A 13,966-nucleotide genomic window follows, 5' to 3' on the forward strand; every position below is an offset into this window, starting at 1 on the left:
TACAAAGGTAATATTCATAAATTGAAGGCATTTGTGCACACCAACAATGAAATATCAGAAAATGAAATCAGGAATAAACCCCATTTGATGTAGTAATAAAAACAAAAAAATAAGATACCTAAGAATAAACCTAACCAAGGAGGTAAAAGACCTCTACACAGAAAACTACACAACACTGAAGAAAGAAATTAGGGAAGACATAGACAATAGAAGAATGTACTGTGTTCATGGATTGGGAGAATTAACATCATCAAAATGACCACATTACCCAAAGCAATTTATAGATTCAATGCAATCCCTATTAAAGTACCCATGACATATTTCACAGGTATAGAACAAACATTTCAAATATTTATATGAAACCATAAACAACCCCAAATAGCTGTAGCAATTTTGAGAAAGAGGAACAAAGTTAGGGGGATCACAATACTTGATATTAAACTGTATTACAAGGCCACAGTAATCAAAGAAGTCTGGTACTGGCATAAGAGCAGACTTATGGAACAGAATAGAGATCCCAGAAATAAACCCAGGTCTCTATGGTCAATTAATACTTGACAAAGGGGGAAGAAGCATAAAATGGAGTAAAAATGGCCTCTTCAACAAATGGTGTTGGGAGAGCTGGACAGCTACATGCAAAAAAATGAAACTTGACCACCAACTTACACCATATACAAAAATAAACTGAAAATGGATAAATGACTTAAATATAAGTCACAACCCCATAAAAACCCTACAGGAGAACATAAGCAGGAAAATCTCAGATATGATATGTCCCCTAGAGCAAGGAACATAAAGGAAAGAATAAACAAATGGGATCTCATCAAAATAAAAAGCTTCTGCATAGCTAAAGAAAACATCAGTAAAATGAAAAGGGAGCAAACCATATGTGAAAACATATTTGCCCATGATACCTAAGACAAGGGTTTGATCTCCAAAATATATAAAGAACTCCCACAACTCCACTCCAGGAAGACAAACAATCCAATTAAAATATGGGCAAAGGACCTGAAAAGACACTTTTACAAGGAGGACATACAGTGGGCCCAGAGACATATGAAAGGTGCAGAATCACTAGTCATCAGAGAGATGCAAATTAAAACCACAATGAGATACCACTTCACACTGGTCAGAAGGGCCATCATAAACAAAGCAACAATCAACAAGTGCTGGCAAAGTTGTGGAGAAAAGGGACCCCCAGTACACTGTTGGTGGGAATACAGACTGGTGCAACCACTATGAAAAACAGCATGAAATTTTCTCAGAAAGCTAAAAATGGAACTGCGTTTTGACCCAGCAATTCCACTGCTGGGACTATATCCTAAGAATCCCAAAACACCAATCCAAAAGAACTTATGCACCCCAATGTTCATAGCAGCACAACTTACAATAGCCAAGTGCTGGAAGCAACCTAAGTGCCCATCAGTAAATGAGTGGATCAAGAAACTGTTATACATTTACATGATGGAATATTATGCAGCAGAAAGAAAGAAGGAGATCTTATCCTTATCTACAGTTTGAATCAATCTGGAGAATGTTATGCTAAGTGAAATAAGTCAGGGTGTGAAAGACACACACCATATGATCTTACCTATAAGTGGAACCTAATCAACAAAACAAACAAGCAACCAAAATATAACCAGAGACATTGAAATTAAGAACAGACTGACAGTAACCAGAGGGGAGGTGGGAGTGGATGATAGGGGGAAGAGGGGGAAGGGTTGTCAAGGAACATGTATTAAGGACACATGGGTAAAGCCAAAGAGGGATAGGATTGAAGGTGGAAGGTGGGGATACCTAGTGGCAGGGAGTGGTGGGGGGAAAATGGAGACAACTGTACTTGAACAACAATAAAAAAAGTCTGTTGAAAAAATAATCAATGTAAGAGTTATACCTATTACCACAAGGTCTTGACTTCTTCATGGACAATATCTCAGTGTCTGATGCCAGTTAGCAGTTTTGGTAATTTCTCCATCTTCAACCTTACCTTACTCAGTTTTCTTCAACCATATACTGCCATTGGCACCATAAGACATCTGGTCATGTAGTCCTAGTCCTGAATTCTTCTCCAGTGAAAAGGAAAAGGTAAGTGGAAAAAAGAAAGGGAAAGAAGAAGAAAGGAAGGACAGAAAAAAGGATCAGAGAGTGGGGAGATGGAGGAGAGCAGAGTGAGAGATATAGCTGCAATTTATCTGGGTGACCTAAAGGAACTACAAATAATCAGAGCATTTTAAAGATGAAAAAGAGCCTCAGCATTAGTCTAATACCTTCAACAACAAATGTGGATTCTGAGGCCTGGATAGGAAAAATGAGCTTCCCAAGGTCATAGAGCTTGTCAGAAAAGTGGCAATTAGACCTGGGATCAGTTCTCTGTACTTACTGTGCTTTTCAGCTATGCACTCTGCTGTACCTGAAAGAGGTTCTCTATTATAGAAGATCAGCTTCTGGACTAGTTCCATTCCTGATTTGAAAACCTGAATATAAACACACTTGATAGGGTGGTATAAAGTAGAATCTTGAGAGATCAAGTACAAACTCTGCTGACTTGTTCATTTTAAGTTACAATGATAGAAGAAAAGAAAACGAAAAGAGAAAACAAACTAATACATGGGGTCAGGAGTGAACATACCTTTACAGGACCACCTGCAAAGTATATTTTTTTTGCTTTTGTGTTTTTTAAAGCATTCAAAATAAACAGAGAATGTATTGAATTTTCCTTTTCTTAGGTTGCTTTTATTGGAATAATACAGTTTGCCTAACCTTGCCAGATTGCATTAACTTATGCTAATGTATATTTTACCTGCTCTCAGCTTTATTTTTCCAGTTAACAAACAGTCTTTCATTTGAATGTTTTTGTAGTTCTCCAACATTAGCAAGAAAAAGTCTTAATTAGAGCTTTGTCCCAGGGATAAGTTATAATCTTGTTCTTGCATTAAAATTAAGCAGACAAGCCTCTATTAAGAGCTCACTAATATTTTAAGATTCCTTACAAAACAAGGAGAAAGTGTTTTTAGTACATTTTAGCCAGGGCTACAGATTGTTGTGATTAGCAATAAAACTGCTGGTTCTTTTTTGTAGGGTCTTTTGTGCACCTGCCCTCTAGTTTCTGCCCGCAACTGGAAGCAATGTAAAACTTCATTGGGGCTGCAGCCCCCACATGTCTAGTCCAATACAGAAATGTGTGCATGAGAGAAACCTGCTGCATGAAATGCACAGAAACTAGACATCAGGCAAAGAAATAAGTGGGTTGTGGAAACAGCATAGCAGTGGACAGAGAACAGAATCAGGACTCAGGACACATGGATGCTAGGCTGTACCCTGACTGTAAAGGGATGAGATTTTAGGAAAATTCCTTCATTTTTCTAGATCTCAATCTTATCAGCAATAGAATGAGGGAATTAGACAAGATTTCTTCCAGTTCAAATGTTCTGTGACATAAATATATTTAATGATTCAACTCAACCAATGGCATTTGTCTACCACTATTCCCAGAGTTACTGAGTACCCTCTTTACCTGGAGGCATAGGAACCTCCACCTCCCTGTACAGTGGCCCCCTGTTATCTGTGGTTTCAGTTACCCTCAGTCAACTATGATCTAAAATACTATATGAAAAATTCTAGAAATAAATAATTCGTAAGTTTTAAATTGCATGCTGTTCTGAGTAGTGTAATGAAATCTCGTATTGTCCCCTCCATCCAGCCTGGGGGCCTTAGTTCAGTGTCTCCACCCCATATGTGCTCCCACCTATTAGTCATTTATCAGATTGACTCGAGGTATCTCAGTCCCAGTGTTCAATTCAGCCTTATTTACTTAGTAATACCATATTTACATAACTTTTATTAGACTGTTTTGTTATAATTGTTCTATTTTATTATTAGTTACTGTTGTTAATCTTCTATTGTGCCTAATTTATAAATTAAGCTTCATCATAGTTATGAAGTTTAGGGAAAACATAGTATATAGAGGGGTTCAGTACTACCTACAGTTTCAGGTATCCACTGGAGTCTTGGAACCTATCCCCTGCAGATAAGAGGGTGTTACGGTATACTCCAAGTGGAGGACCAAGTAAATGGTACATTTGAACACAAAGAATATGCTTGGGAGTGGGACTTGGTAGGCCCAGGAATATTTTATTTTATTTACTTGTTTTTTTCTGCTTTGAGGTATTTATTGCAGGTGGCATCTTTGCCTTTTACTCAGTATCTAGATTCCTTTGCTGGAAAATGAAGAGGGTAAAATACCTAGTGGATAACTGATATCACCTTTCCTAACATGTCCCCCTTTTTTAGTACTAAATATTTTATGTGCTAGCAGCCCCCCTTTGGCCAGATGTTAGTGTGAGAAACTATATGAGGTCTGGTTTTCTTCAACATAGAGGAGTCTGAGTTGCTATGCTCAAAGCAGCATCACTGTGATATTAATAAGCCACTTGGAATCAGTCAGACCTATTAATATGGGAGATTATGATTATAAGGGAAGGATAATGTTGTAGTGCCTGGGAATATTTTAGATCCTCTGATAAGAAGTGTAGTTTCTGATTCCTGAAAGTGCTGCTGTGAAAGATCATCTTATTTCTAGGAAGCTTCTATGGCATGAGTCATAGGATCATCTAATGATGCCATGCTGACAATCCAGGTCCAAGGTTTACATTTTGGAAAATTTATATATCTTTTCACTCTTTCAGATCAGTCAGTACCTTTAGACAGGACTGATTTAGAGACAACTGATTCATTTCTAAGGCCACACTATTTTGTTATGTTATACTAAGGGAACACGATCCCAGTCCCTGTTGTGATATATTTATTTCCTTGACGTTTCTTTTCTCTCGCCTATCCTACCCACTTCCTCCACAGACTTCCTTTTATGGCCAAGAGCTTTGCAGTCTCCTGGTTCACAGTTTCCTTTGTTTTCTGACATCTATACAGATTTTCCTCCCCTCCTCCATGTCTAACATTTACTTACCAGGGAAGAAAAAATGGACAGACACACAGAGTGGACTTGATGAGTTTACCATAACCACATTATAAGGAAGGAAAGAAAAAAAGCTTCCTTCTAATTAGGATGTAAGACTTCCTCTGACAAATCATAAAAGTTTTATTAATTAATTGATAGCCATTCCCAAAAATGGTGTTTCCGAGATCTCTACCTTGAACTGCTGAATCTGATCGCTGTCATAAACAAGAACGGGGGACAGGATTCAGTTTTCCTGCTTCTTTCTGAGATAAAACAGGGATGAAAATTAAGGCCTTTCCAGAAAAATTACTAACAAGTTCTAGGCCCCCACAGGATCTGTGCTGACAAGAGTTGACAAAGATAGAGAAGCCCCCAAACACACTCTGCTGAGATCATTAACAACTGCCAACCTCAAAGCATTTTCATGCTGCTTATTGACACAGTTCCTGCAATCTAGCTTTCCTTCCCACGTCTATAAACAGCTCTAGTCTTTAAATTTTTTAAAACTAAAAGAGCAAAAGAAAGATAAAAGATAGTAGTGAGGTGGAGGGTAAGGTGAGGTAGAATTATAGACCTCAGCAGTAACTGCCGAAGTTCTGAATTGAAAACAAGAAAACAGCCTTTTAGGACCTTGAAGGGAGAAGAGATAACATTTAAAACAATGGCAGATTAACCCTCCAAAAGAATGAGTGGTAAGGACCATCTTTACTTCAGTATCAAACTGGAGCATAATTCAGTACTTGTTTGAAAAGAGTGATTCTTTGGAAAAAAAGCAAAAATAAACATTTCTTGTAGTCTCCTTTTCTGAAAATTGGGTTCTGAAGTGTTAGTACTTAGTCCACCTTAGTATAATATTAAAATATACCAAGATTTTGTCAATAAATTACAGTAAGAGCAGCATTTCACTATCAGCAATGAGAAGATTATAAGAGAAATTATTCTTACCTCTGAACCATGATCTCGGCTCATTTAAAGGGACTGTAGAGAACGTGCAGGACAAAAGACACATGTATTAAGCACTTCCAATGTCTGTGTGTGTGTGTGTTTTCTCCAACCACAAGCTGGTGGAAGTAGGGACCTAAAACCCCCCTGACGCCTTCCGCTGCTATATAATCATGAGGAAATGACCTTACTGTTTGTTGCTCTGATTAGAAACAAAAGACTTTCAACATGAGTCAGGAGAGCAAGGAGAGGGAAAACCTAACAACAACAACCAAACACTTCTGCTATTGCTTTTGGCCACCTAAAGTCTCTATGCTTTGAATGTTTGAAGCACATGATGAAATGTTTATTGTTTTCTAAAATTCATTGACAATATTTGATTTGGGCTGGATATTAATCAGACATGGGCTATGCCATCTAAGAATCCAAATGTCAATTTTGACTCTTTCTTTAGCTTCTATGTATGCTGAATGAGGTAGGTAAATTAATGTATACAAATAGAAATAATATTGAACTCAACTTTGCTTTTACACTCAGAAAGAAACTCATAATTTAATGGGACAACCTTTGTGCTATCAATCAGTGAGGCTAGTCACAAACAAAAATCTTGGCTGCAGGACTATAGTCTCAAAAAAGGATTTATTTCATAATTTGCATTTAACAAAATAATTCCTATTGAAATTACTCAATAGTTAAGTAATAAATAAAAATATATTCAAGGTGAGGGAGAGAGAAAAGTATGAGGGGGGATTCTCCCAAAACTGGAATTATCTTCTAGAGGGTGGGCTCCTTGTAGTACAGGTTTCCCCAGCTAGGTGAGCATTCTAGGAACCCATCTGTATCAGTGTACCAGCTGGCATTGTTATGAGAGGCTTCAGTGAAATTTTTTTGAAGAGTCTTTCAATGTGTTTGCCCATTTCATGATGGGTGATTTAAGAGTGCACCTGCTGACATCACGCTGAGTGTTCAGCAGTTTTTGACCAAAAAATGGCATGACTCCCATGCCTCGCCCTTCCTATTCACCTGATCTCACCTCCAGCAACTTTTTTTGTTTGTTTTTTTCTCTGGATAAAAAAGCTTAAAGGGGAACATTTTGCTGAGGTGGAGGAGGTGAGACAAAGAATGGCAGAAGCACTGAAAGGCATCAAAATTGATTAAGTTCAAAAACTGTTTTGAGCCATGGAAAAAATGTCTTGATAGGTTTTGTTTTGTATCAAATGGAGAGTACTTTAAAGTTTAAACATGTAAGAATAAATACACAACTTCTTATAAATAAATTCTGTTTTTTTGGGTCCTCTCTTGTATTACACAATACAGGAAAAATAGTAAATACACTTATTTTTAAAATGGTTAAGTACCCATGGGTACTTAATGGGTAAGAACCCATAACAAGATACCATGTTTCTTCAATTGTAAAAAGAGCAGTCTGGAATTTTGTGCAAGTTGTGTGGTACAGCACAGAATATGAGTTCTAGAGTCAGATAAACCTGGTGTTTTATAGCTGTCTGTCCTTGGAAACGTTAGTGGACTGCTCTGAAAATTCATTTCCTTCTCAGTAAAATGGGGATAAAAATCCCTACCTATTAAGGAGTGTTGGAGGAATTAAATGAGATAATACATGCAAAACACATAGGCATATACATTATGCAAATAAAGGGTCAGATACCCTCCCATGACTGAACCCCCAAAATATTATTCCTCAGAAATGAGGAAGTAACTTACCTTCAAGTCTTATTAAAACTCTAACTTCCTTGAACTATAATATATTTTTGAGGAAGACAACAGCCTGTTACTAAGTTTGGATGCTTATACAGGTTATTCAATGAAGCAAGCAGAAAGGTGACAATTTATTACAGATTTAGTAATTATTTTGTGCATGTGACCTTACAGTTGGAGAGGTTGGATGTTAGAATAAACAGGTTACTTAAACATTACTTTGAAAGGCTATGCAGTAGGTGGTTACTCTGGGAGACTGTGTATGTACACCTGCAGGATGAATGGAGAAGGAAGAGTCATGCCATAATATTCCCAGTGAATATCACACATGGAGATTCAAAAGGGGCTGTAGCTCAAATTAATGAGACAGAAACAAAGGTGCTGAGCTTAGGAAAGCCACAAGGATGGCTTAGAGAAGGACTTATGTTTCAGGTCCAACACATAAATGCAGGTGAAGAGGCTAAAAAAAGAGGGAGAGTGCAAGGCTGCAATCATTTTAATGATTAATCTACAGAATAAACTTAAATGTCAGCACTAGTCTACTGTTTCATCTACATTCCTACATTTTTATGTATTCAAATTGGCCCAAAACATTTGTTTTGAATCTTCTTATTGGGAAAATAGGGAATTACTTTATAGTTGGAGAAACCTTCTATTTGGACATATGGGCAGTAAAAACTCCATAAATGGTGACTTTTCTCACTGGGTTGGATAGAATACTAAGAGAACTCATGGGACATTTTCTATGGTAAAAACTTTTCACTGCAGTTGGACAATTACAATTTCGATAACCAATTTCAGAACCAGGGCAATAGGAAGGGCTAATACCATAAGATGTCCAACTTGAAGGGCCTGGTGAAGGATGCCAGACCAAACACAGAGGTGGGACAAGGTCAGGTTATGGCTGTGAAAGCACATGAGAAGGTTAAAACTAGGAAATAATCAGAATGTTTGTTATTTTTGCCTGTTCAGTGTCTGTTTTACCTTTTTCTAATCACAGATCCCTGCTTTCCAATGAGGTCACCATCCAAATGAGTAGGATGAATCTAAACTTATGCCCCATATCATGGGAATGTGTGATTCAGGAATAACCAATAAATTCTATCCCTGTACTCACTAGTTATAGACATCATGGAGGAAGGAGTGTTTGTTCTTGTTTGTCCTGGAGTCTGAAAGGACAGGACAGGATGAGAACCTGAGGCTCCTAGGGTACCTCACATTGGACAGAAATGTTGGGGAGAGACAAACTCCAATGACCATCTGAATTACTATAATTTTCACTTCTGCTTAACCCAATTTTAAGTTTTTACTGTTTTGAATTCTGTGGAATGTTAATTAATTTTAAATTTATTTTCAATTATAATTGACATATAATATATTAGTTTCAGATATACAACCCAGTGATTAGACATGTATATACCTCATAAGGTGATTACCTCAATAAATCTAGTACCCATCTGACACTACACATAGTTATTTCAATATTATTGACTATATTCCCTATGCTATAATTTACATCCCTGTGACTATTTTTACAACTACCAATTTGTACTTCTTAATCCTTCACCTTTTTCACCCATTTCTTCTAACGACCTTGCCATTTGCCAACCATCAATTTATCCTCTGTATTTAAGAGCTTGTTTCTGCTTTGTTGTTTGTTTATTTTACTTTTTAGATTTCATATACAAGTGAAATCATATGGTATTTGTTCTTGTCTGACTTATTACACTAAGCATAATACCTTCTGGATCACTTATGTTACTGCAAATGATAAAATTTTATTTTTATGTCTGTGTAATATTCCACTGTGTACTGTATGCACCACCTCTTCTTTATCCATTTGTCTGTTGATGGGCACTTAAACTGCCATATCTTGTGTATTGCAAGTAATGCTGTAGTGAATGTAGTGGTGCATATACCTTTTCAAATCAGTGTTTGTGATTTCTTCGAATAAATACTTAGAAGTGGAATTGTGGGGTCTATTTTTAATATTTTGAGGAACCTCCATAATGTTTTCCATAGTGGTTACATGAATACACAATCCCACCAACAATGCACAAAGGTTCCTTTTCCTCCGCATCCTTGTTGTTTGTTGATTGGTAGCCATTCTGACAGGTGTAGCTAGTTATTTCATTTTTTTGCATGTGTATGTCCAGTTTTCCCAAAAACATTTATTGAAAAGTTTATACTCCATTGTATATTTTTGCCCCCTTTGTCATATATTAATGACTATAAAGGTATGGGTTTATTTCTGGGCTCTCTATTCTGTTCCATTGATCTATATGTCTGTTGTTCATGCCAGTATCATGCATTTTTTTTTACTACTATGTACTTATAATATAGTTTGATACCATATAGCATGATACCTTCAACTTCTTTCGTCTTTAACAAGATTATTTTGGCTATTTGGAGTCTTTTGTGGTTCCATGTATGTTTTAGAATTATTTGTACTAGTTCTGTGAAAAATGCCATTGGTATTTTGATAGGGATTGTATTGAATCTATAGATTGCGGTGGGTAGAATGGACATTTTAATGATCTTAAGTATTCCTATCCATGTGTACACTATATCTTTCCATTTATTTGTCTCTTTTTCAAATTTGTTCTTCAGTGTCTTATAATTTTCTGAGAACAGGTCTTTTATCTTCTTGGTTAAATTTATCTCTAAAGATTTATTTTTATGCAGTTGTAAGTGAAATTTTTTTCTTAATTTCTTTCTGATAGTTTGTTGTTAGTGTATAAAAATGCAACTAATTTCTGAATATTAATTTTGTATCTTGCAACTTTACTGAATTTATTTACTAGTTCTAATTATTTTTGGTGGAATCTTTAGAGTTCTCTCTATATAATATCATGGAATTTGCAAATAGTGACAGCTTTACTTCTTCCTTTCCAATTTGGATGCCTTTTATTTCTTTTTCTTGTCTGATTTATGTAGCTAGGACTTAAAACATACTATGTTGAATAGAAGTGGTGAAAATGGACACTGTTGTCTTATTGCTGACCTTAAGGAAAATGCTTTTAGCTTTTCCCTCTTGCGTATGATGTTAGCTATAAGTTTGTCATATATGGCCTTTATTTTGTTGAGGCATATTCCTTCTATTCCCACTTTGCTCAGAGTTTTTATTGTAAATAGATGCTGGATTTTGTCAAATGTTTTTTCTTCATCTATTGGTATGACTATGTGATTTTATTGTTTATGTGGTATACTGGGTTAATTATTTTGTGGATATCGAATCAAATTTGCAGCCTAAGAATAAATCCTTCTTGATCATGGTGTATGATCTTTTTAATATATTGCTGAATTCAGTTTCCTAATAACTTGTTGAGCATTTCTGCATATATGTTCATTAGAGATATTGACCTACAATTCTTTCTTTCTTTTTTTTCTTTTTTTTTTTTTTGGTATTGTGTCTGTCTGGTTTTGGTATCAGGGTAATGCTAGCTTCATAAAATTAGCTTGGGAATCTCCCCCCTTCCCAATTTTTTTGGAATAGTTTGAGAAGGGTAGGTATTAATTCTTCTTTGTATGTTTAGTAAAATTCACCTATGAAGGCTTCCAGTCCAGGGCCTTTGCTTATTAGTAGTTGTTGGCTTATTCACATTTTCTGTTTCTTACCTCATCCTTGGAAGATTGTACATTTCTAAGAATTTATCTATATCTTCCAGGTTGTTTCATATGTTGGCATGCAGTACTTTATAGAATTTTCTTATAATCCTTTGTATCTCTGTGGTGTTGGTTATCACTTTCATTTCTGATTTTATTTATTTTGGTCCTCTTTCTTTTCTTCTGGATAAATCTGGCTAAAGGTTTATCCATTTTGCTTCTCTTTCTGATGAACCAGTTTTTGGTTTTATTCATCTTTTCCATTGTTTAACACTTTTTATATCCTCAGTTATGGGAATTCTGTTCAGCTAGTCTTCAAATGGTTCTCAAAATGGTTGAGAATGGTTGTTCTACAATTTAGCTGTAATTTTTATGCAGTTACAGGAGGGGGTGAGCACAGAGTTTAACTACTCCACCACCTTGACTAGAAGTCCTAACACACCTTTATTTAGCTAGTTGTAATTTAAAAAATTCATTTGTAAACAAAAGGTCTTATTTAATATGTCAGTTTGTGGGAGAAAAGAGAGCTGGAGTCAGATACTGTTCACCAGCTGACCAAAAGTGTTCAAGAACTTAGGTGCTTATCAGTACAGAACAGGGGAGCTTGGGGAGCTCTAGTTGCAGACACTGGTATGCCTGGGTGCCAGGGATTCAATAGTGGTGAAATGGATAGTTCCTGCAGTACTAGGGTATCAGACAGAAGTTTTATAATCAGTGAATCAGTTTGGAAGTGGTCTTAGAGAACAGGCTTGCAAAGGCCCAAATAGGAATAATGACAAAGCTTAATCTCCATCTGGTCTGAAACAACTGCTCTCCCACAAGGCTCCTGCCAGGGAGTCAGACACAGAGAAGGGCTTAACCTGGGATCTAGGAATGTAGACTTTGGGAACCCTGTTAAGAATTCCCATTCAGAATGAAATTATACCCTGGAATAGGTCCAAATGAAATAAAAGCATATTGGGAATTACACTTATATAATACAAATTGTGACATAATTAGATGATCATCTAACTGGTGAGCGTGGAAAAGTGGATCAGTGACTTCATGAGAGCTTTTACCAGACCTGGGAGTGGGACAAGGGAAATATGCCCACCGATTTAGAAAAAATATGTGGAAGTGTACTACCAAATTTTACAGAAATACAGAGTCTTAGAAATCTTTATGAGAAGCTTTGCATTTATTGCAAAACTATCACTTTCATCATATCACAGAACACTCATATACTGAATGAATGCCAGGCACACTATAAAATCTGAACACAGGCAAAACACAAGATTTCTAGAACTCTGACAGCTGAGCATAATTGTGAATCATTTTCATAAACTTAGAGGACAAACTTTAAGACCAGCTCATCTCCCTCTAAGTTTAGTGAACTTTGCACTAAAGAAAAGAATAATTCTAACTCCTCTCCTTCTCTAATTCTGCCTCTAGAACCCATTCAATTCATTTCAAATGTTCATTGAGTCTGGCATATGTACAAGGTCCTGTAGGAGAGTCAGAGAGAAATGCTGTGGTCCTGATCCTCAGGCATTAGAAACTACACTTAGTGTTTCCCAAGAGAGCAGATTGATCATTTTATTTTTCACCTCACAGTCAGCCCTGTGGTTGTAATTATGCATCTTTTTACAAACATACTGGTTTCTGTTCTTAATCTTTTATCATTCTATATGTTAGAGCTCTTTTGGTAACTGATATTTTTTCTTAGATTTGCATTCATTCCAATAACTGTTTTGGGGTGCTTATTGGTGCGAGGGCTAGAATAGGTTTATGACCTATGTAGTCCCACAGCATCTTATGCTTGGAAGGTTCCTATGCTTGGGTTAATGCTCTGCTTACTGTATTATAATAAAACTTTGTGAATAAGGAGCCCCACCTTTTCATTGTGCACTGGGCCTTGAAAATTATATAGCTTGGTGGAAGGCACCAGACTAGGTTGTAGGACACAGTGGTAGACAGCAGAGACATCTAGAGGGTGGTGAGCAATAAAAATAAGTTAATTAATAAATAAGGTAATTTCAGATGAGGGTAAGACCTATGAAGAAAATAAAACAGAAGGACATGACCAAGAAGGACAGAGAACACAGGGTGGTGAGAGGGAGCTTCCATGTTAGGACTGTGGATGGCTGGGGGCTGATTTCAGGGCCATTTCTGCCTTGTTCTGCTACAACATGTGGCCTGTGGAAATTTCTCAACTAATATTTTGAATGAATAGAACTTCTGTTTAAAAAGGAAGAGCACCAAATACCGGAAACTAATTCATAATTTATTAAAAATCGGGACAGCATCTCTGACCAATAAGGGACATTTGAAGTGTAGTTAAGGTCTCCTTCAGGATCACATGTTTTAGCAGTTGTAGGGGTTACACCCTATGTGGGAAAAGCAGCCCTTATGGAAAAGTCCATTACTCATGGTCTCCCCTAGGCAGAAAAAGAGGGAAGTTTCTTGCTCTAGGCAGATTCTCTTGCTTTCTTAAACGTAAGTGGAAAAACAGGTGAAAAAAAGTTAGAAAGAAAGGCAGGCATTGTGTGTGTATATGGGGGATGGGTGTTATTTTCTGTCTGTTTTAATAGGATGAGTTCCATGACTATTGGTTCAGTTTTACCATAGGCATATACAGTTTTTCAGGCAATGGACATAAGCTTTGCAAAACCTAATATCATCCGTGTATGAAAAAATGAACAGAAAAAGACCTTTGAAATTCAGAAACCATAAAAAATGTTTCAACCTTTATTGAAAAGTACATAGATT

At 36.5% G+C, this 13,966-nt stretch overlaps 1 protein-coding gene across 3 annotated transcripts in view; it reads right to left on the reverse strand.

Annotated features, from left to right (window-relative positions):
- Nucleotides 1-13,966, reverse strand: part of FRMD4B (FERM domain containing 4B) — a 449,639-nt gene that overhangs the window by 162,924 nt on the left and 272,749 nt on the right. Inside the window, exon 1 of one of the 3 annotated variants that reach the window (XM_045832344.1) lies at nt 5,900-5,994. The exons of the other annotated variants lie outside the window; for them this stretch is intronic. Coding sequence (XP_045688300.1) covers nt 5,900-5,923 — 24 coding nt within the window. The 5' untranslated portion in view covers nt 5,924-5,994. Of the gene's footprint in view, nt 1-5,899; nt 5,995-13,966 lie in introns of those variants that run through there. 3 annotated transcript variants of the gene reach the window in all.

The sequence above is a fragment of the Phyllostomus hastatus genome, unplaced genomic scaffold (genome assembly GCF_019186645.2).
Source record: "Phyllostomus hastatus isolate PE091 unplaced genomic scaffold, TTU_PhHast_1.1 phas_contig_16, whole genome shotgun sequence".
Classification (NCBI taxonomy): Eukaryota; Metazoa; Chordata; class Mammalia; order Chiroptera; family Phyllostomidae; genus Phyllostomus; species Phyllostomus hastatus.